The following is a 20502-nucleotide window of genomic DNA, read 5'->3' as shown; positions in this document are numbered from 1 at the left end:
CTGTCTAATTGCTAAAAATGGTTTTACAAAGTATTGTTCCACTGGTGATAAAAAAAAAACAAATTCTTTGTCTTGATTTTTTCTCCCACTGATTAAATTAACACAAATTAAAACTTTCTTATTTTGTTTTATATTCAGCGTGAGATTATTTTAGGGCATTTTCCACATCTTTGCCTTGAGTGCCGACAAATGTGTCTGTGTTTAATCCCAGCTCTGCTTCACAGTCGTTTGTTATTTACGTATAAAACGCTTTAACAAAGTCAGCGCGTTCTTATCTGTTCCTACTCTTACTCTATTTGGTAACTTAGTGAAATAACTCTACAACTCAGCTCATTTACACGCCCGCTACATTGCTAAAACTACTGTTTAGTTTCTCATTCATCCCGCGAACGTCACTCACTCCCACGTCATGATCACACAAAATCATTTATCATTCTCGCTCTTATTCCCATCACCCATTTACTTTCATTACGCTTTCCCCTCTCTCTCACTCACTGAAAGACAGTATTGTCCTTATTTAATCATGCAAAATGACACCAAAATGAATATTTATCAACCAACATCTCCACATGTGAAGCTCTTGTTTTTTTTAAAAAAACGAAACTGTGATAATAGGGTAGCAGGTCACACACATTCCCAAGCAACCTCTCCTCCACCAAATAGAATGCAAACAGAACAATAATCGGGTCTTCAAAGCAGGAATGTTGCTCTCGTTTCGTTTTCTGGAGCTTATTTGGTCTCTAAGGCTTTGATCACTGACAGCAGAGGAGCCTGTAAAGCATTAAGGATGCCGTGTGTTAAAAGCTAAACCCAATAAGTGCATAAGAAAGCTTCTTTAAAGGCACATTAAAGAAAAAAGCTTTGGGGTGGTGATAGCATTTGAGCAGTTTGAAACAGAAACTCAGTTTTATTTCCAGTGCACAATAAGATGCCAGTTTTACAGGTTAGTTAACTCACAAAGGTTGTTCCCCTCAAAACACTTCCTGAACTGTATAATTCAAGTCGCAAACACATTACAATGAGTAATCAATGATAAAATTTTGTTGATATTTGGCTAATAAAAGCGGTTGACTCTGCCAGGTACAACTGTATGCTTTCTTATTTTCTAAATAGAATTGATCACAGTTTTGGTCATTTGGGCTGTAGTTGGCTCAGATGCTGTCAATTAATTGTGCTTGTAGCACAATAAAAATGGATCCCTCCTTACAAAACCAAAGCAGCATTTATTTCTCCATAAAAATTGGACCTCCAAGTCCTAAAAAAGCAACATTCCTAACATTTGCAACTATGTAAACAGGTTTGAAACTCTGACAAAAAATATATAGTTAGAATTTGAGATCACACACTGAAAATTAGCAATTTTTCATAATAAAAAGCTTTGCCCGCAGAAAACAATCCTCACCATGCCTCAAAGAGATTAAGAGTATTTCCACACATGATGACTAGCATCCGTCTTTATTAATTCCCACGATTTTATGTAAATCTTGCTAAAAGAACTGCTTCATAACTGTCAATATTTCATCTGAAGTTATTGTTAGAGATTTTGCCAAACACAACTGGTCTTGCCATAAGTACAAGCCCTGCAGCCCTGCAGCACCCCTGATGAAAGTGTGTAATAAAATGGCTTACAGTCTATTGCTGTAGGTAACGCTAAAATGGCACACTTTGCTTTTACACTCCTGACATCTTCCTCAGTGAGCATGGAGGTAGTAAGTAAAACTTGAGTCCTTGAGTCCAGCTTTTGTGTGCCACAGTTCCAGTTGTTTTAAACATTTAAATACCGGCCGTCTGTGTAAATGCAAAAGTTTAGTAAAGTAGCTATTTTTCAGCAAACATGTCCAATCTTTGGCAGATCAAAGTACATCATTCTTACTAAATATTATTGAATGTTCCACTGTATTTTTTGAAAGGTGGCTAAAAGCAGTGGCTCTCCGTTAACCAGAGAACAGTAAAGTCATGGATTCCAAATTAAAAGAACCGAGACCGACTTAAGCAAGTAAAAATTTAAACTAGCTTAGTTACATTTACTTTTTAGGACTTGTTAGGTCCACTAATTCTGGAAATTGAGATTTGGTCAGACCAATATTTACTTAACATTGGATTTTTTTTCCATCACAGAATAAATATTGTCAAATTAAGGGTTTCATTTTTAATTTTTTTTGTGTGTTATGAAAGATAAACTTATTTTATGTGTCTGCACTATGTTTGAATTGTGGAGGAAGCTGTCATTTTCAAACTGCTTGTCACGTGCACTTTCAATTAGGTTTTAGAAATGCCAGCTTGTGCTTTTAATAAATCTAATTACTTCAAGAGAAATAAAAAAAAATAACAACCCCCTACTTCTCCAGCTTTAGCATCTACCTTTTAGTTCTGGAGTTCTCATCCTTAGATTATTTTTTTCACTGCATAAACTCTAAAGGGGGTAGGGGGGGGGATCAAAATTAGCTCAACACACACACACACTCCATATTTGCAACACATTTTCTCTTCACGGTCTCTTACCTGTTACAGTGATCAGCATGGGAGCAACCAGGGGCCTGTTGTTATCCAGTTTTCGGCTCAGTCGGATCTCTCCGCTGGTGTGATTCAGCAGCAGAAGGTGAAGCTCATTGCCCCTGTCGATGGTGTAGTACAGCCTGTCAGACACATCAGGGTCATGGGCTGGCACCCTGCCGATCACCCCACTGGGGAAACTGTTGGACCGATTGGAAACAAAGTTGTTGAAAATGATTTGAAAGTCCTGCAGGGTTGGCCGGTTATCGTTCTGGTCCACCAAGCGGATTCTAACAGTGGCTCTGCTCACTAGAGGTGCTGATGTGGCCTGGACTACAATTACGTATTCATTACGAGCCTCATAGTCCAGATCAATAAGGGAGGTGAGCTCTCCTGAAAATATGTCCATCTGAAAGATCTCAGGGATGTTGCCCTCAACAATTTGGTACATAATCTGAGCGTTGACACCTTCATCAGGATCAGTGGCAGTGATCTGGGCTACCACAGACCCCACAGCGCTGTTTTCCTTCACCAAGACCTCAAAGTCATCAGCGGGGAAGACAGGAGCGTTGTCATTTACGTCAAGAACCGTAACCTGAATGTGGACAGGGGTTCGTTGAGGGGGCACCCCACGATCCACAGCATAGGCTGTGAGCTCGTAGAATGGCACACTCTCCCGATCCAAACGACGGACAGTTCGTACAGTGCCAGATGTGGGTTCGATGGTAAAATCTCCGTCTCCATCTTCACCGTTTTGGAAGGTGTACTGAACACGACCATTGGCATGTGCGTCACGGTCGGTGGCCGAGATCTGCAGGACACTAGTAAAGGGAGGGGCATCTTCACTCACTGTCCCCTGATATCTGGGACTGAGGAACTGAGGTGCATTGTCATTAACATCATTCACATTCACCTCAACATACGTTGTGTCCGATTTCTGTGGTATGCCATTGTCTTTGGCTGTGATAGCTAAAGTGTAGGTCATTTGGTCCTCATAGTCAAGCTCGGCCTGGAGTGTGATCGCTCCTGTGGCCGGATCAATGCGGAACTGGGGAATGTTGTCTTCAAGAAAGTACGTGATCCGAGCATTTTCTCCGACATCGTCGTCCGTAGCACTAATCACAACCACGGTGCTTCCGGGTGGCCTGTCCTCGTTCACGCTCACAGAGTAATGGGCACTCTGGAAAACAGGTCGGTGCGTGTTGGCATCAGTGATGTTGATGTGCACCTGGCAGGTGTCATGAAGGGTGCGGTCCGACGCAGTGACAGTTAGAACATAACGACGCTCCTGTTTATAGTCCAGCGGCAGAGCTAAGGAAAGAAGCCCCGCTCCAAGTGCTGTGCTGATAGCAAAGCGGTTTCTGGTGTTTCCGCCTGTAATCTGATAGGTCACTGCACTGTTTACGTCTCTATCCACAGCCGTGACAGTCACCACGCTGGTACCAACAGCTGCATCCTCGTTCAGGCGGGCATAGTACTCCTTTTGGAGGAACTCGGGGCGATTATCATTAACATCCATGACTGTAATGGTGACACTTGCTGTAGCAGAGAGAGGTGGCATGCCATAATCCCTAGCCTCCACACCGAATAAATAGTGTTCCACAGACTCCCTGTCGAGAATGGAGCTGACAGTGACCCAGCCTGTTGCAGAGTTGATGATGAAGGGTGTGTCAGAGCCAGTCTCGGTCAGCCTGTACTCCAGCCGGGAATTATCACCCGAATCTGTATCTATAGCCTGAATGTGGAGGATTGAGCTGCCAACTGGGGAACTCTCAAGTACAGATGCTTGGAATGGTGTGGATACAAAGATAGGAGGATTATCATTGACGTCAGTAACCTGCACACTGACAATTCCAGTATTGTTGGAGAGAGGTGGACGGCCATTGTCCTGGGCACGAACACGGAGCGTATACTCCCGCTCAGACTCATAGTCCAGCGGTGCCACCACCTGAATTTCACCTGTTACACTATCAATGGAAAACTGCCCACGGCTATTACCACTGATGATGTTATAGTGAACAGCAGCGTTACTGTCCTTGTCCCTGTCTGTGGCGCTGACGCGTAAGATTTCAGAGTGAGGCCGAACATCCTCCTTAACTGCCACCACGTACCGCTTTTCGCTGAACTGTGGCACATTGTCGTTTTCATCCAGTACGGTTATGAAAACTTTGACAGTGGCAGAGCGTGGACCTGGATCCTTCCCCTGGTCACTGGCCTCCACCTGAAGTGTGTAATGTTCATTTGTTTCCCTGTCCACAGCTCCACGGGTTGTGATGAGTCCTGAACGTGGGTCAATCTCAAAGGCAGCTCGCGCCACTGTAGCAGACTCACCAATAAACCGGTAGCGGATATTGGCATTGGATGGAGAATCTGAATCTGTTGCTCTCAGCTGTAAAATTGGATAACCTTCTTCCACATTCTCCCTAATTGTCTCTCTGTATTCTGACTGCTCAAATATAGGCGAGTGATCATTACGGTCTGAAACAGTAATAGCTACCATTGTGGTGCCAGAGAGTCGAGGGGATCCATGATCGGTCGCTGTGACCCGGAAGTAATGCAGATCCATGTGTTCTCTGTCCAGAATCTGAGTGCTGGTGATGAGTCCTGTGTCTGGGTGGATGTGGAAGTAGTCAGACGATCGACTATTCATCAGCGGGGCCATGGTGTAGCTCACCCTACCCGCATCACCTGCATCAGGGTCTGTGGCCGACATTATAATGACAGAGGTGCCTGGCGGCTGGTTCTCTGCCACCTGCACTTGGTAGTTATACGGCAAGAAATGAGGGTGTCTGTTGGCCGCACGTCTGGAACGAGACCATGGCATCGAAATCTTCCTCGCCTTTTCTCCCTGAGAAGTATCATCATCTGCCACTATTATCAGGCGTTCCAGGCTCCTCTCTCCCCTTGAAGTGTGTCTTTTCTCCCACTCAACCTCAACCCCCTCGCCTTCCTGGTGACTTTCATCTGCTTGGCTTTCTCTCTTCCTTCTATTGCGATCAAACTTTGTGATGGTAGAGGTGCTGCTGCCCCTATCGTGACTCAAACCTCCCTTTGCCTCTTTTTCTTCTTGGCTCTCCTTTGTTACTCCCTTTACCCTTTCCTTTTCCCACCCCTCTTCCTCCTCTTCTGCACGTTGCTCCCTGCCTCCCATCAGCCGCGCCGCGCCCTCCCCCACCTGTAATTTTCCTCCCCAAACAGCAGCAACGGGCCTCTCCAAGCCCTCTCCCTCCCTTTCAGCACTCCTCTCCCTTTCTTCTCCAGCCCCCATCTGCGGCCTATCTGACTGTCTGACACCTTCGGGCTCTAATGGCTCTTGATTACTGGATTTTAATTGCATATGTGCCCCTTCACCTCGCTCGGTTGCTGAGCAGTCACTGGAAATGCTTCCAGCACACCCAAAATCTCCTTGCTGTATCTCAGCCTCCCAAGGGGATTTTTCAAAAGCCGATTCACGTCCATATTCATCACTCCGACTGTTCTGTTTGTTTTCATTGTTGTTATTGTGGTTAGTGTTGAATCTGCTCCATAAAAACACGTGCAAAGAATCTGTTGGTGCTGAAACTACCTTGTTTGCTTGGGTTGAGTGAAACAGGGACTCACCCTGCTGTGTGGTCAGATTAATTTGGAGGGGAAATGAGACATACTTTACTATCGTGTGATTAGGCTGCGTACGGAGAAATGGATTACGTTCAGCAGCAGTGAAAGTCGTGGCTGACACAGCACCAGGAATCTTAGCAGTCAAGAAAAAGCCTGAGTCACTGGCAGGCTCAGCCTCTGAAGTTTTTTCCACTTTTGAAGCGCACAGATGGAGCTTTTTACCTTGTTTTACTCCCTTCGAATAATTATCTGCATCTGTCTGAGTGAGCGACATAACAGCTCTTTTGTTGGATAAAACCTGTCGGCCAGGCATTTCTGCAATGCTGTTGAGTGCAAATTGGATGAGGAGATTCATCTGAGCCATGCCTCCCTTGGGGGCCATAACGAGAGCAGGCCCCATTTCTTTTCGGCCCAAACAGCTAAAGCAACCACCGGTTACCTCCCTCCTCTCTCCCTGGGTTTGACTGCTCTGCTGCCTGGTTGCAGGAACTGATTTCCCCCGCGTCGGAGATGGAAAAACTAAATCATTATCCGGGTAATTAGACAAGTTAACGTGTTTGTTGACATGGTCAACCCCTCCTCCTCCTCTGAGATCATTTACCTCTCTACCATCACCCCTCCCTTCATCAGTAATTCTGGCATCCTTAGGTTTTACAATCCTACAACCAAAAAGGGAGCTATCTAGGAAAACCCCTCTGCTTGCCATGCACCCAGACACCCTTCTATCACCACACCCCTCTCCGCTGCTGTTTAGACCAATAACATTGTGCCTTCCCAAATAAAAACAATCAGCAGCCCTCCTGTCCACTCTAGCTGAGCTTCCATTGGCATCCCGAACCATCTCGTTGCAGTTGTCCCTGTAAACTGTTTGCTGCCTGGTCTCGAGGATGCAGCCGTTGTTGCAGAAATTAAAAGTTGGAAACTGCCACATGTAGTCCAGTTTTGCTGCTCTGATACGGTCCAGAATGTCATCTGAAGCATCAGTATGAGGTAAACCGGATCCAGAAATAGGAGGATTGCAGCAGGCAGGAGCAGCTGGAACGGAGCCAAGAGAAGGCTTGTTGGCTGGAAGGATGAGTTGCTTGTTAGGGATTAGACAGTGAACATGCCATGCAGCTAAGAGCCTCTTCACCTCAGGAGACCCTCTGCACACCTTTCCTCCCCTCCTCTCGCCACTTCCGGGTGAGCTGCACGGTCCGGAGACGTGCACAAAGGCTCCGGCAGCATCACGTTTGGCGAGGTGTGGCCTCGGCGCCGTCCACCGTTGCACGCACGTTTTAGTCCTTTGTACTGCCTTTTTCTTGCCGTTTTGAGGCAGCGAAGAGGCAAAAGCAGGTGAAGCGGGAGGTGAAACAACGCCCTTTCTCCCCATCCCGCCTCTCTCCACACCCTCCGCTGCGCCGACGCCATCAGAGTTACCGCTGCCCCTGGCGCCGGGGAGAAGAGGGAAAGGTGGTAGCAAAGGAGCCCCGGGGCGTTGTAATCCTCTCAGCCTCTTTTCCCCTGCTCCGACCCGTAGATCTCCTCCCAGGGTCCATCCTAGGAGCTGCGCCCCGGCGCATCCCTCTCTCTGTATCCGCACTACAGTCCACCTGCTCCAGCGGAGATCCCAGTTGCCCCTCGGTAATTCGCCTGCTTCCCTACGCTGCTGCTGCTGGTTTACTTCACCGGCGTCTCGGTAGCGGAGGGCAGGGGTCCATCTGCTGGAAGCCCCTCCTGTGCTCACCGTCCCCGGGGCGAGGGCTAACAAAGGACCGAGGAGAAGCAGGTGGAGCGCCAGAGACGAGAGCAGGAGCGGGGTAAAGCCCGTTATAGGTGCAGCCATTTAGTCTCTTCCTTTCTCCGGATCTCTCCCCCTCCTTTCTCCCTTCTCCGCCTCAGACTATCCACCACCTTTCTCTCCAGAGTGCGCGTTCGCTCCCTCCCCGTCTCCACCTTACTTCTCTCTCCCCCTCCTGTCGTTCCGGTCCGGCTAGGTGGCCAGTTCCAGGACCGCCAGCGCCGCCCGACACCTTCCCCCAAGCTCCCCAGGCTCCCCCGTCTCTCTGCCGTCCCGGAGAGTTGGCATCTACCCGCTGTGGTCCGTGGAGCCGGAGGTGTGGGCTTTACGATCGGCGCGGCGGCGGCGGCAGCATCCCTCCTCTCGTTCATTCACATCCAACATGGCTCACACACTCGCGCTGACTGGCGGGCTGGCTCACACACACCATCTCTCAGTGTGTGCCTGTGTGTGTGTGAGAGAGAGAGGGAGAGAGGGAGAGAGGCGGCATGAGTGCGTAGCATCCATCCATACGCGCACACACCACGCTCTCCTCCAGCTCCCCTCCCCCTTTTGCTTGCGTCTCTCCACCGCCTCACCCTCTCTTCCCCTTCTCTCTGTAAACGCGTGGCTCCGGCAAGCAGGGCTGTTTTACGCAGCACCCGCGGCGGGCGCCGTCCCCGCAGCTGGAATAGGAGGTCCACATTTTTACACAATCACCACCTTACATGAAGCATGACCATCTTCACAGATAGCCCAGCAGGAGCAGCACTATGGCCGAGAGCGCCAACTCACAGCTGTTACGCGTTTCAGGATGCATTGAAGGGGTTAGAGGGGAATTCCCTGAGACGTGGAGATAGGGATGCAAATTCAAGATCAGATTTAGTCTGTATTTTCAGACTTTTTTACCCACATTTCCTCGCTCTATGAAGCCGCTCTGTGAGTTCAGCTCCGGTTATATCAAGTTAAATCATGTACAAGTGATGTAATCTGCTTACTTTACCCATGACTAAGTCTGCATCACACACAGGCATGCTCAGATTTCCACTGTGAATCATGAATTTCCTTTTGATGTTCTAGTTGTGTACGCCGAGCGAAAGATGCCACAAGGTACGAAATAAATAATCCTGTGTCTCGCATCTCCATAAACCTGTTTATTAATTTGTGTAATTCAATTTAAAAACTAAAATTCATATACTTCAGTGATGTGAGAGAGGTATTGGCCTCCTTACAGATACCTTTTGTTTTTAAATATGCTTGTAAGTTTTAGGTTACCAAGCACACTTTTCATATAAGAGGATAAAGATATCTGAGGAAACAACAAAAAGGGAGAACATTTTCTCAAAAGATTATTTGACGTATTAAGGGGGGAAATGGAATCCAACCAAACCCCAAAAGATTGAGTGGAAGGACAAACTGGGTTAGAAAATATACAGAATCAGTGGATTGTAACAGCCTTGCTGAGAAAACCCCATTCTGGAGTTTAGGGGAGATTTACAAGTTTGATAATCTACCCCTGAACCAGTGATAGAAGTTTCTTACATGGGTTAAGAAAAAGAGTAGACTGTAGCTAAATTGATCCATTTTTTCAGATGAAAGTAAACTTGGAAGTTGATTTGAAAATCAACCTCCCAGTGTCCGAAGGAAGGCACAAAATCTAAGTTTCATGAGGACCAGTGTGACGTTTTCACATCTGTGATGATTTGGTGAGCCATATAACCTGCTGGTGTTGGTTTGTGTTTTAGTCCAAAGACACCAGAGCCATCTACCACAAACTATAAGAGTACTTTATACTTCCATCTGCTGACAAGCTTTATGGATGATTTCCTTCTCCAGCTGCCCATCTTGGTAGCTGCCCACACTAACCAAAGGTACCAGTACCTGGCTTGGTGATTTTAGTGCTTTGGTATAATGACCTGCAAACTCACCTGATCTGAACCCCACAGAGACTCTAGGGAGTATTGTAAAGAAGATGATGAGAAACACTAGAGACAACAATACAGATAAGATAAAGGCTACTATTAAAGCAACCTGGGCTTTCATTACACCTCAGCAGGACCACAGGCTGATGTCCCCCATGCCATGCTGGAGGAGATGACTGTCGAGCAAAAGGAGCAAGGTGCAAATACATAGGTAAATTCTTAAATGCATATTTAATCGATAATGTGAAACATTTTACATTTTAAAATCCTGTAACTTTTTTATTATTTGTTCTTGTGCTGCAGCCCAACAGGAAGCAAATGTCAGTGTGGTTCATCAGATAGACCCTCACACCACACAGGTCAGCCTGCACAACAAGTTTTCGTCAGACCAGTTACACTGACAGTGATAAATTGACAGATAAATAAAACAGATTTTTTTTCTTCTTTTTTGTAAAACAACACTTTTTGAACGTATTCAATTGTTATATGTAATAAATTTTGTATGCATTTTCCCAATTGTAAGTAATTGATGATGCATGTAGCTAATCACAATTATTTCAAATATTGAGGCAATTATGAATTTCCATTTGACTGTGCCTCCAAAATGTAAAATATGGGATTAGTAATGTGAATAATTACAGGCGCATGATGGCAATCCGACAATCATCCCAGTTTAACACTAATTTGCACAGGGCTAAATGGGTAGATCAATTTCCTGATACTTGTTTGGGGGGGTGGGGGGTTGAATAAAAATCGCTTTATGCAAATTTATAAGCTTCAAATTTCCTCCAACATTCACTCACAAGCTTCCCATTCAGTAGCAATTTATAATGCTGTCTGGGTGGTACACAGTTTCTAATGACACGGCTCAAATTGAATATGATATTTTTCTCAGTGCTGATGGGAGGAGGTAGGAGGAAGGCGCGGATGCTGTGCACCAGAAACCCAGATGAGCAGCCAGATCTGCGCCCACGCCTGGAGAGCTGCGTGAGTGCGCGTCTGCACATCCACAAGCTCCTCCACCGTGCGCTCTTGGTTTCCGTCTGTGTCTCGGAGTGAGGTTGTGTTTGAATTTCATTCATCACTGTGCTATTTAGGTGATGGTCAGTTGTTGATCTTGTTGTATTTCTATTGAAAAAGGACTGCCCCTGGGTTTAACAAGCTATTAATGCTCTTTAAAATTTGTTTAGATCTTTAGCACAGCCACTGGAATTGGTGGATTAGTGAAAACACAGTTTAACATCACAATCAACATATGATCATAAAATTCATCAAATATGATTTCTGTAGAAACAGGATTAGATCCGAAATACAAATAGCGTCTCGTTGGTTTGCCCAGTTAAAAATAAGTGATTTCCTAAAATGTTCAGGTTTTCTTTGTCTAGATTTGTGTGTGTGACTATATTTAGCCCGGTTAAATAAATGGGTGTGTGCAAGTCTGCTTTTAAGTGAAAGTCACAGGATGTTTGTAGTCAAGTTTACTATCAAATTAAATTAAAAGGAAAAAATATGGTTGATTAAAGATACATGTTTTGTGTTACGTGCTACATTTTCCAATTTAAAAATATGATCATTTTTCTGTACCTTTTTTGAAAGGCCTCAAATCAGAATCAGTCGCATAATTTTTTATGTGCGTCTGCATAAACCATCTGGAAAAACAATTTGCCATTCATTCAGTACAGACATGTGTGTACTGAATGAAATATCCTATGGAGCACTTGTATTACAATGCATCAATATGGCTATATGTCTGTCCAACTCAGGCTGGATCCCTGCGTCTTTCCTTCCTAGCTTGAAAGCTTGGAACACTGCCACATAAATATGGTGATCCAAACTGCACACCCTCCTTTTTCCTTCAACACACATTTAGAAACACAAAAGGAAAAAAAAAAAAAACGCTTTAACTCCCTTTTCCGGGTGTCCGCAGCTTGCCTTCATCCTCACGCTCTATCACCAGGATTTGAAGCAATTTTTTTCTTTTTCTTTTATCCCTATGCCTCTTCACACGCCTCAGCCAGTGGGAGCGATTACAGCAGAATGTAGGTTATTGTGGCGCAGGCCGGGGACGCTAACAGGATTTGGAATGGCTGCGTGTCAGGGGAGCACGAGGACGTCTAGACAAGTTGTAACTAGTCAGCGTGAGAAGCAGTGTGACGGGTATTGGGCAGTTTACCCATTCAGCAATGACAGCTTCAGTGTAATGATAGCTGTGGCAGACAAATAGTGGAAGCTTTCAGTCTGAGTCCGGTCATCCAGAGGCCAGAGGTCAGACTAAGCAGGGCTTTAATCAGGTCGATGGCTGCTGAAGTGAGTGTCAGGGCTTTATATATGTATAGCAGCATCATGAGGTAAACTCTACACAATGAAAATAATTCATTAGCTGTTCTGCATTTTTAATAATTGTTATTTTGTACTGTGCAACCACAAACTTCAATGTATTTGGATTTTATGTGATAGAAGATCACAAAATAGTACAGTGTTGCATCTCTTAGAAGTCATATACTGTAAGTAACTAGCACATTAGAGAAGAGACAGTTTTCAGAAACACATCGAAGAGGTCAGATAGAAAGTTGTCTAAGCGTTTAAGTCTGACTCCAAATGAACACCTTTTTTTGTAATCCTTTAAAGTGCTCCTCATCAATACTTCTCTGGGATTACTGAAGGTCTCTGCAATATATTTTGCCCTTAAACTGCTGTTTCGCTCATTTTTAGTCCAGCTCTTCACTGCATATTGTGCAATGTGTGCCTAATAAGTGAAGATTGACAGATGTGGAACAACACAAACACGTTAAAGGCAAAATACGAATACGTATGGCCTAAATTTAAAAAAAAAACAACTACAATTTCCACTTTGAGTTAGTCTACTGCGTAAAATCCCAGATAAAACACACAGAAGCTTGTGACTGTAATGTGACAAGATGTAACAGAGGGCAAGGACTGCCTTCACAAGGCTTAATGCGTGTCTCACAAATGCCCAAGAATTAATATTGAAGAAGGATATATCACGGAAAAATTGTAACACTCAAGCTTTTTGATTTCTGGTTTGCTTATTCTTGCACCAATGCCAGTAATTAAATCCTTTTGTTACAACTTGCTGTGATAGTTCTGCAGTGCATCCAGGTGGGACCAGAATATAATTTGTCGTTTGATGAAACGTATTATTTATCCGGAGTGGATTCTTAAAATATCTGCTCCTTGTAAATATAGATAGATAGTAATTTCACCTGACCATAAAATATTGTGTATGCCTTAAAAAACGAGTTGGACACTGTGGAAACATAATCCTCTAATGCAGAAATAGTATCTGAAAGCAATGCCTGTAAAATCAGGAAAAAAATACTAGGAAGGCCTGACATAGAAAATGTGTTGATATCTTTATGGATAAATATATTTGTAATTGAGCTATGGACATGAAATGGACACCAGGTGTTGGTAACAAACCAAGTAACCCACCCATGTTAGAAATCAACATAAATGGTCCCTGAATTAAGTTATGTGTAACAAAATATAATAACTAATTTATTTCCCTTAAGAAACTTCAATAAGCCACACTCTCCTGGATTCTGGGTTTTGTAGTCCTCTCAAAGTGTAATAATTGCCAAATTCCACAACAATAAACTACAACAAACAAAACAAATGAATGTTGCTAAAGTATTTATTTAAAAAAAATCAACAAAAAACAAAAAACAAATGCCATGCCAAAAAACCACTGGAAGAGAACCAGTGAAATAGCAAACTGAAGGTTATTTAAAGGCATACAATGAAAGAGCTGGTCAAATTTAAGATCTTTAAAGGCCTGAATTCAGATTATTAACTGTAAATATTTTAAGAACAGAACAGAACAGGGAAGACCTTTGGAAACTCTCTTGCTTTTAGCCATCATGAGATGCTTCTTGATCTCAGTCAGGACTAATCAAGCCATTACTAATTTGTACAGATAGCAAGCAGATTGCTTTCTGATAACGGTCAAATTTTTGCTTTTCCATGCCTTTTGCACACGTCATCCTTATACCAAGCCACTTTGTTACACATGACTTGAGTAATTAGGTAATTGTGCTAATTTCTCTGTATGTTGGGATTATTTGGGTTGTTACCGACAACCATGTCATGTCAATAGCCCCATTCTAAGCACATTTACTAGGAATAGCATTGACAAGTTCGAGTCCGGTTTATAGTCAGTACAGAACAAATGCAACAAGAACATATTAATTCAGTGTGGAGTTACAGGTCTATCACAGAGCATTCATTAGAAAAATAGGCATTATTAAACATGAGGATGGACGGGATTACACATTTCATATTAAAAAGTCCCTCTCCACATTACGGAATAGGAAAACGAGTCTAATCCTTGTTTGCCCTTGAAGGCCTTTGAGGTATTAAAAGCCCTCGCTCCATCAGAGAGCATATAATCGAGACAGGAGCGAATCCACTGGGGGAGAATTTTCTGCCGTGAAATAATTTTGCTTCCTATACTCTGGTAGAGAGGCAGTTAATTACAGGGAACAAGGAGTCTAATAACACCAGGATGTGAAAACGTGCACACGCTCTGGGTCCATTTTAGAAACCTGCTGAGATGTAAACTAACCCACACTGTGTTTCCAGTCTCTTTGGCATCAAAGCAAACAGCTTCACTGAAACTGGAAGAATCCCTAAAATCAGAGCGCAACTGGAAAGTCCACCTTTGCATTATGAACAAAAGTCTGAATTAACAGTATATGTGTTCAAATTTCTTGTGAGAACTTAAGTGGGTGTATTTATTGGCAGATGACACAACAAAAACATGACCCTTGGAGAATCATCAATGCATCCCTGAATGACCTTTAATTATGAATTGTTGTGCTAATAAGCTCAAGTAAATACCAACATAAATCAGCTGGAGCTGATCGCTGCTCCTGTGCTGCTCTAATTAAGTAAACAGACTGATTCAAATTGCCTGAGTAAATAAACTTTTGAGCTGATCTTTTCTAAAGTTACTAATCTGTAGGCTAATAGGATTATACATCCGGGATTCTGCTGTTTCGTGTCCATCTTTATTTTAATTCTGAACATCTAGTCAGATTAATTAGGCTGAGCAGGGAGTCTAATAGACGGGGTGTTTGGAGGCAGCAAGGAGTGTGCTGTGCCACTTAGAGCTATTTATTATGGATCAGAGAGGCTGGATGGACTATAAACGCTAAACGAAACTGACTGACAGACAGTTACTACGGCACCCTGTGGGGCTCCAACATCAGAGGGAGAAAGAAACGGTGGTTGATGGGAAGAGGGTGTGAAGGGATGGAAAGCAGAGTTGAGCAGCTGAATGACATGAAACAGGGAAAAGTAGCTCGACATATATTTTTTCTGGCTGTGACAGAAGCGTGTTTCGGATCAATATAGGCTGCCTTCTATTAAACCTGAAGATTTCAGCCCTATAGTGAGTGGAGAGGACACGTTTAACCATAAAAACAGAACATAGGTGAACATTCTGCTTTCTTTCTTCCCACCAGGGAGCTGTCCACGGTCCTGAATAAAACAGATAGTCTGTAATGATAGAAATTTTAAAATCAACTTGAAATTTTAAGTTCCTCTGGAAAGTATGCACACCCCTTCATCTGTTTTAGCTTTTTGTCAGGTTATAACCACAAACGTTAACTTTTTTCTCTTTTTCTTTTTGAGATAGACCATTACAATTCTGCAAAAGCTTTTTCCCTGTGGCCATCAGACTGTTGAACTGCTGAAGCTATAACTGGACTCTGTACCACATTTGTCCTGTATTGTTTACATTTCAATTGCTGTACTGTGAAATCACTGCTGCACTTTATCCTGTAATTTTATCCTGTAAAGTTACTTTATTCTGAAATCTACTGCAATTCACTGAAATTTTCAAGCTGTATGCAAATGAAATTTCGTTCTGTACGCACTCTGTGCATACAAAATGACAAATAAAGTTGTCTAAGTCTAAGTCTAAGTCTACAAAGTAGTCCAAGACTGAAAAGTAAAAGGCAAATTTTTTTGGTAATCAAAATCAGATAAGCGTGATGCGTCGTCATTTGTTTTTAACTGTGCTCTGCAACAATTACTGCTCTAAGCTGTTTTAAAGCCTCTGACTGTTTTGTTATTTCAAGACTACCTTGTGTTTAGCTCCTCTCATCTTGACATCAACGCTGACCAGCGTCCTTGTCCCTCCTTAAAATCATCCCCAAAACATGATACTGCAACTGCCATGTTTTACGAAGGGGGTGGTGTATTGAAGTGGATGTGCAGTCACAGTTTTCCTCAAAACTCCATCTATAGCATTCTGCATGTAGGCCAAATCTTGTAAGGCACCTTCATCCACATGTTTGCTCTGTCCCCTTAATGAGTGGCAGCAAACTGCGGCACACCTTATAGCTTTCTCTCAACAATGTCTTTCTTCTTGACACGTTTTCATAAAGACCGGATTGATAGAGTTGTTGTGTGGACTGATTGAGCCACCTGAGCAGTCGCTCTCCACAGCACTTTCAGTATGACCTCCATGCATCTTTTCTTTCCCACAGTAGTGCTTTAGTAGAGCTACAAACAAGTTTGAGGCTGTTTTGTGACAAAATTCAAAACAGTTTACAGAAAAGGTGAAGACTTTTCCAAAGTATTTGTTCAAGAGAAAGACAGGGAATGTAGTGAGGAGAAGAGGGAATTTTAGAGGGAAAGTTTAATCAGATTATATGCAAAATGCAAATATCCCAACAAGTGCTTTTGTACTATCCACTTCCCTGACAACCAGCTGCAACCAACCCTGTTGAAGTCCAAGTAATTACATTAAGTTATGTAATCATCCAATCCAAAGCTATTAACCTCCATTTGCAGAATGATCCCTCATATCTAACTGAGTACAATGCAGAACAAGACGAATGTTATGAGCCTTTCAGATAAATAACATAGAGGTTTCTTCTGTTTTACTGCAGAACATTCCTTATAAAAATACAGAGAGGACTGCCAACCCTCTCAAGTAGAATAATCAATTTCAATACATCAGTCTTTTATTCTATAAAATGCTTCCCAGTGGACACAGCTCAGCCGTTCCTTTAATTGATAGAGATAGAGATAGATACATATAGAGATTGCCAGTGATTATGTTTGAGCTGAAAAGACACTGTAGCTGTTTTTTGGTTTCTTTGGTCATGGGGAGAGAAAGAGTTTGCTTTTTCAGTAGCTATCCTGCATGATTTCTCCATGCACTGACTAGGTTAAAATTTGACTTTATCTTTGCCTGGTTGTGAAACTTCCAACACTACTGTCCAGTTTAGCTTTAAATGAACAAATCCCAGAGACACAGAAGAAGAGGAACCGATTTACTCCTCAGCAGTCTGTTGTCCAGGAAAAGAGAACCAAGCTCTCCTACCTGCTAGTTGATTGGGTGAAAGGTCTTCATGGAAGAATTTCTGTGAAAGTAGACAGATTTGCTTCATTAAAGACTACAGAGAACTGCCCACTCTGTGGCCTTGCTGTACCTAAAAAAAGAAAGAAAAAAAACTCTGACTTTGGCAAGGCAACATCAGGAGTCTGAGAACCACTTTTAACAGTCTACAGCTTGCAGATAAATCAGAAATGTGCAGACATAATTCATATGAAAAATATTATTCCCAATTTAGTTGAGGTAATATGGGTCAGGAACAGCTGGATCCAAGCACTGATCCACTCTGCTGCCGTCTGCTCTGCAGCTTATTAATACACATCTGCATGCAAATATGAACCGAGTATTGAATGCTGTTGTCCAAACAGAAAAACATATGCTTGCAAACATCTCCATGTGACTGTTGAAGTGGTTTAAATTAAGAACACAAAGTATTTTGGCAACTTCTGCACGGAAAAGAGTGGAATCAGAAACAAATGTAAAACCCTTCAATAACATGGTGTCTTGAAGACCAAGATTTCATCTGCATTTTCTAAATTGTTCTGCTTGGGGACAATTGCAACAATTACAAATCAACCCAAAGCTCATGAGCATTTCTATGAATTTAATTATTACTCGCCCCGAGGGAAGGATTTTTTTGTTCTTTTCTGGCATCTGTGTCAAAAAACATGAGAACGTGATCAGCAGGTTGGATCTGCTCTGGTATCCTGAAATTCCATTTTACTTGATGTCGGTGTCATTTTTAAAGTAGAAGTGTCCCCTAAAAGTAGTTAAATTGGTAAAAATCAATATCTAATCATGTAACTACAATAAGAATTCGACACGTGAAATAACACTCACACAACATGTTTATGGAAACAAAATAGAAACCACATTAAGGCAGTCATCGACAATTAAAAGAAGAGTAAAAGAACAAGGACAAGAATCACATAGGCTGTTCCTGAGACAGATGCATGCACAGTATATAAAATTAAATATACATGATCCTTTAATTTTAGTACATTTTGAGACATTAAACCCATAATGTATTTCATTGATGGTATGAGTTTGACAAATGAAATTAGTGCAGAACAGTAAAGTGGAAAGGAAAAGATGGATGGTTTCCAAAACGGTTACACAAAACAATCGCATCGCTCCTTGAGCACTCTATTTCCACTATGAGACATTAGTTTTGGTAGCATCATGCTGTGGGGACGCTTTTCTTCAGCAAGGACAGGGAAAGTGGTCAGAGTCGATGGAAAGAAAACCTGAGCTGACTCCACCAGAGTGGAGTCAGCTGGAGTTGAGCCTCAGTGGCAGGAAAACAGCCCTAAACATGCAGATGGAGCTTCAATTCAATGGTTTAGATGAAAGTATTCTGATATGTTAGTTGGATCCAGTAAAGTGCCATTCTTTAGACTGTTATATGTAAAACTATTTTGTGCTATTTTTTGTTGGTCATAAAATCCAAATAAAATACATTGAAATGTGAGGCTTATGAGCGGTTTTGCACACTTCGTCATGTAACTGGATTGGCCTCAAGTTAAAGTAAAGGAAACTGTGACAAAATCACTGAAATACTAAAATAATTAGATACTCTGTCAATAATATAATATTTTATTGATATAAAATATTGACGCAATTCTTTAAAAGTTTTACTGAGGGGTTAAAGGCCACAATTCAAAAGTTTTTACCTTTCAGTATAACTCCCATCCAACTTGCTAAAACTAAATCCACGACAGGCGTTCCTGAAATAGTTTTTTGTTTCTTTTGCTTGTTTCTGGTACCCAGAATGTGTGTGTGTGTGTGTGTGTGTGTGTGTGTGTGTGTGTGTGTGTGTGTGTGTGTGTGTGTGTGTGTGTGTGTGTGTGTGTGTGTGTGTGTGTGTGTGTGTGTTTATGGTCGGTCAGCTGGCCTCCATGTGCTGATGGATCAATAACCGGCTGACTCTTCGCAGGAAGTCTCCGCGCTGCTTCGAGCTTCCAGGCAGAGGCCAGTGTGCTTTCTGTCGACGTGAGTTTCCATGGGAACAGTCTGCTGGTCCATGTGTGCACAGTGTGTGTGTTTGTTGTGTGGTGGGGGGTGTTTACAGGGGGGGGTTACAGGGAGACTGGTGGATTTCTGCCGCTGTGTGAGGGAAACAGAGTGAGAGAAAAAGACAAGGAGGAACATAAGGGGATCACTGAGGTCGAGCGGACATGACCATGAGGGAACGAGTAAAAAATAAGGAGAAAGATTAAGTACGCTCACACGTATATGCAAACATGCACACAAAGAACAAGAGAGAGAAATATCAAAGAGAAACGATGACAGCAAAGGTAACCTCTGCAGATAGTGTCGTTTTGTGTCCTCATTGCCTTTCCCCTCTCGTATAACACTCCCCTCTAATTGCCTCCTGCCCTCAGCCTTTCTCTGTTGATCCATCCCACAGGGAGAATATGAAGGGGGGGTGGGGTGGTGGGGGGGGGGGGGGGGGGGGTAGGCCACAGGCTGTCTATACCCTGGGTTCCCCCTCCCGGAAACCCCCATCAAATAAACCCTGGAGCTCCTGGGCAGGCCAGCAGGTGGCCACTCGCCTTCTGCTCATTTGTCCCGGCTGCAAGTGATGCAGCGCTGATGCATATTTAACAAAAAGGCCAAGGGTGGCTGGGCTGGGACTGATATGTGTGTGGCTTCACGCGAGTGTTCTTCCACTCAAAGAGGCCGGAGAGCCACTTGCTGGAAAAAGCCAACATTTTTTTTTTTTTTTTCAGATTCACACATAAACACAGAGAGGAGGAGAGAGGGAGGCACATGGCAGCAGCTGCCCAGTGCGTGCCATGATTGCGCGCGCATGAATAATGAGCCTCGCCTCTCCACGGGGACGCGCCTCTCTTGATGAAAAGATGAAAGAAATGTAGGGGGGGAAAAAAAGGTGAAAAAAATAATGGAAACCTCCTGTAGAGCTGTTCCTTCTCCCGTGAACCACAACTGTAAATTTAACAGCCGGCTTCTCGTTTCATCATTAAAGGCCCTGTTCTCGGCTCACCCTCTGTCTTGTTCGCATTAAGATGAAATTTGCTATCTTTAGCGCTTTTCTTTTTAGCTCATTTTAGAACATGGTTTCAGGTGATACCCCCACCACAGGTAAGAAATCTTAATCTGACAAACAAGTCTCTGAGAAATGCATATCCTAATTTATTGAATATGACTGTATTCATAATGCAACTTACACAGAAACAAAGTCACATAGAGCTGTACAGATCAAATTTAGTTACACATAGTTCAAACTTAGGAATTTAAACCCCTTTCAAAGATATATGTAGTGAGAAAGATCAATTTATACACTTAGTGGGCTAGGCACCTTTAATCTTGGCTGCTAGATTAAAAGTGTTTCTGCTGCA

The 20502-nt window shown here is 43.2% G+C and overlaps 1 protein-coding gene across 3 annotated transcripts in view; it reads right to left on the bottom strand.

Annotated features, from left to right (window-relative positions):
- celsr3 (cadherin, EGF LAG seven-pass G-type receptor 3) overlaps window positions 1–8426 on the bottom strand; it is a 144742-nt gene extending 136316 nt beyond the window's left edge. For 2 of the 3 annotated variants that reach the window (XM_036135205.1, XM_036135209.1), the window contains exon 1: window positions 2503–8425. In XM_036135205.1, the coding sequence (XP_035991098.1) occupies window positions 2503–7915 (5413 nt within the window). In that variant the 5' untranslated portion in view covers window positions 7916–8425. Of the gene's footprint in view, window positions 1–2502 lie in introns of all 3 variants that reach the window. The other variant, XM_036135213.1, reaches the window with a different exon arrangement.
- Between the last annotated feature and the right edge of the window lie 12076 nt (window positions 8427–20502).

Source organism: Fundulus heteroclitus, chromosome 1, assembly GCF_011125445.2.
Source record: "Fundulus heteroclitus isolate FHET01 chromosome 1, MU-UCD_Fhet_4.1, whole genome shotgun sequence".
Classification (NCBI taxonomy): Eukaryota; Metazoa; Chordata; class Actinopteri; order Cyprinodontiformes; family Fundulidae; genus Fundulus; species Fundulus heteroclitus.
Note: the sequence above shows the minus strand (reverse complement) of the source record. Positions and strands in the feature narration are given on the sequence as shown.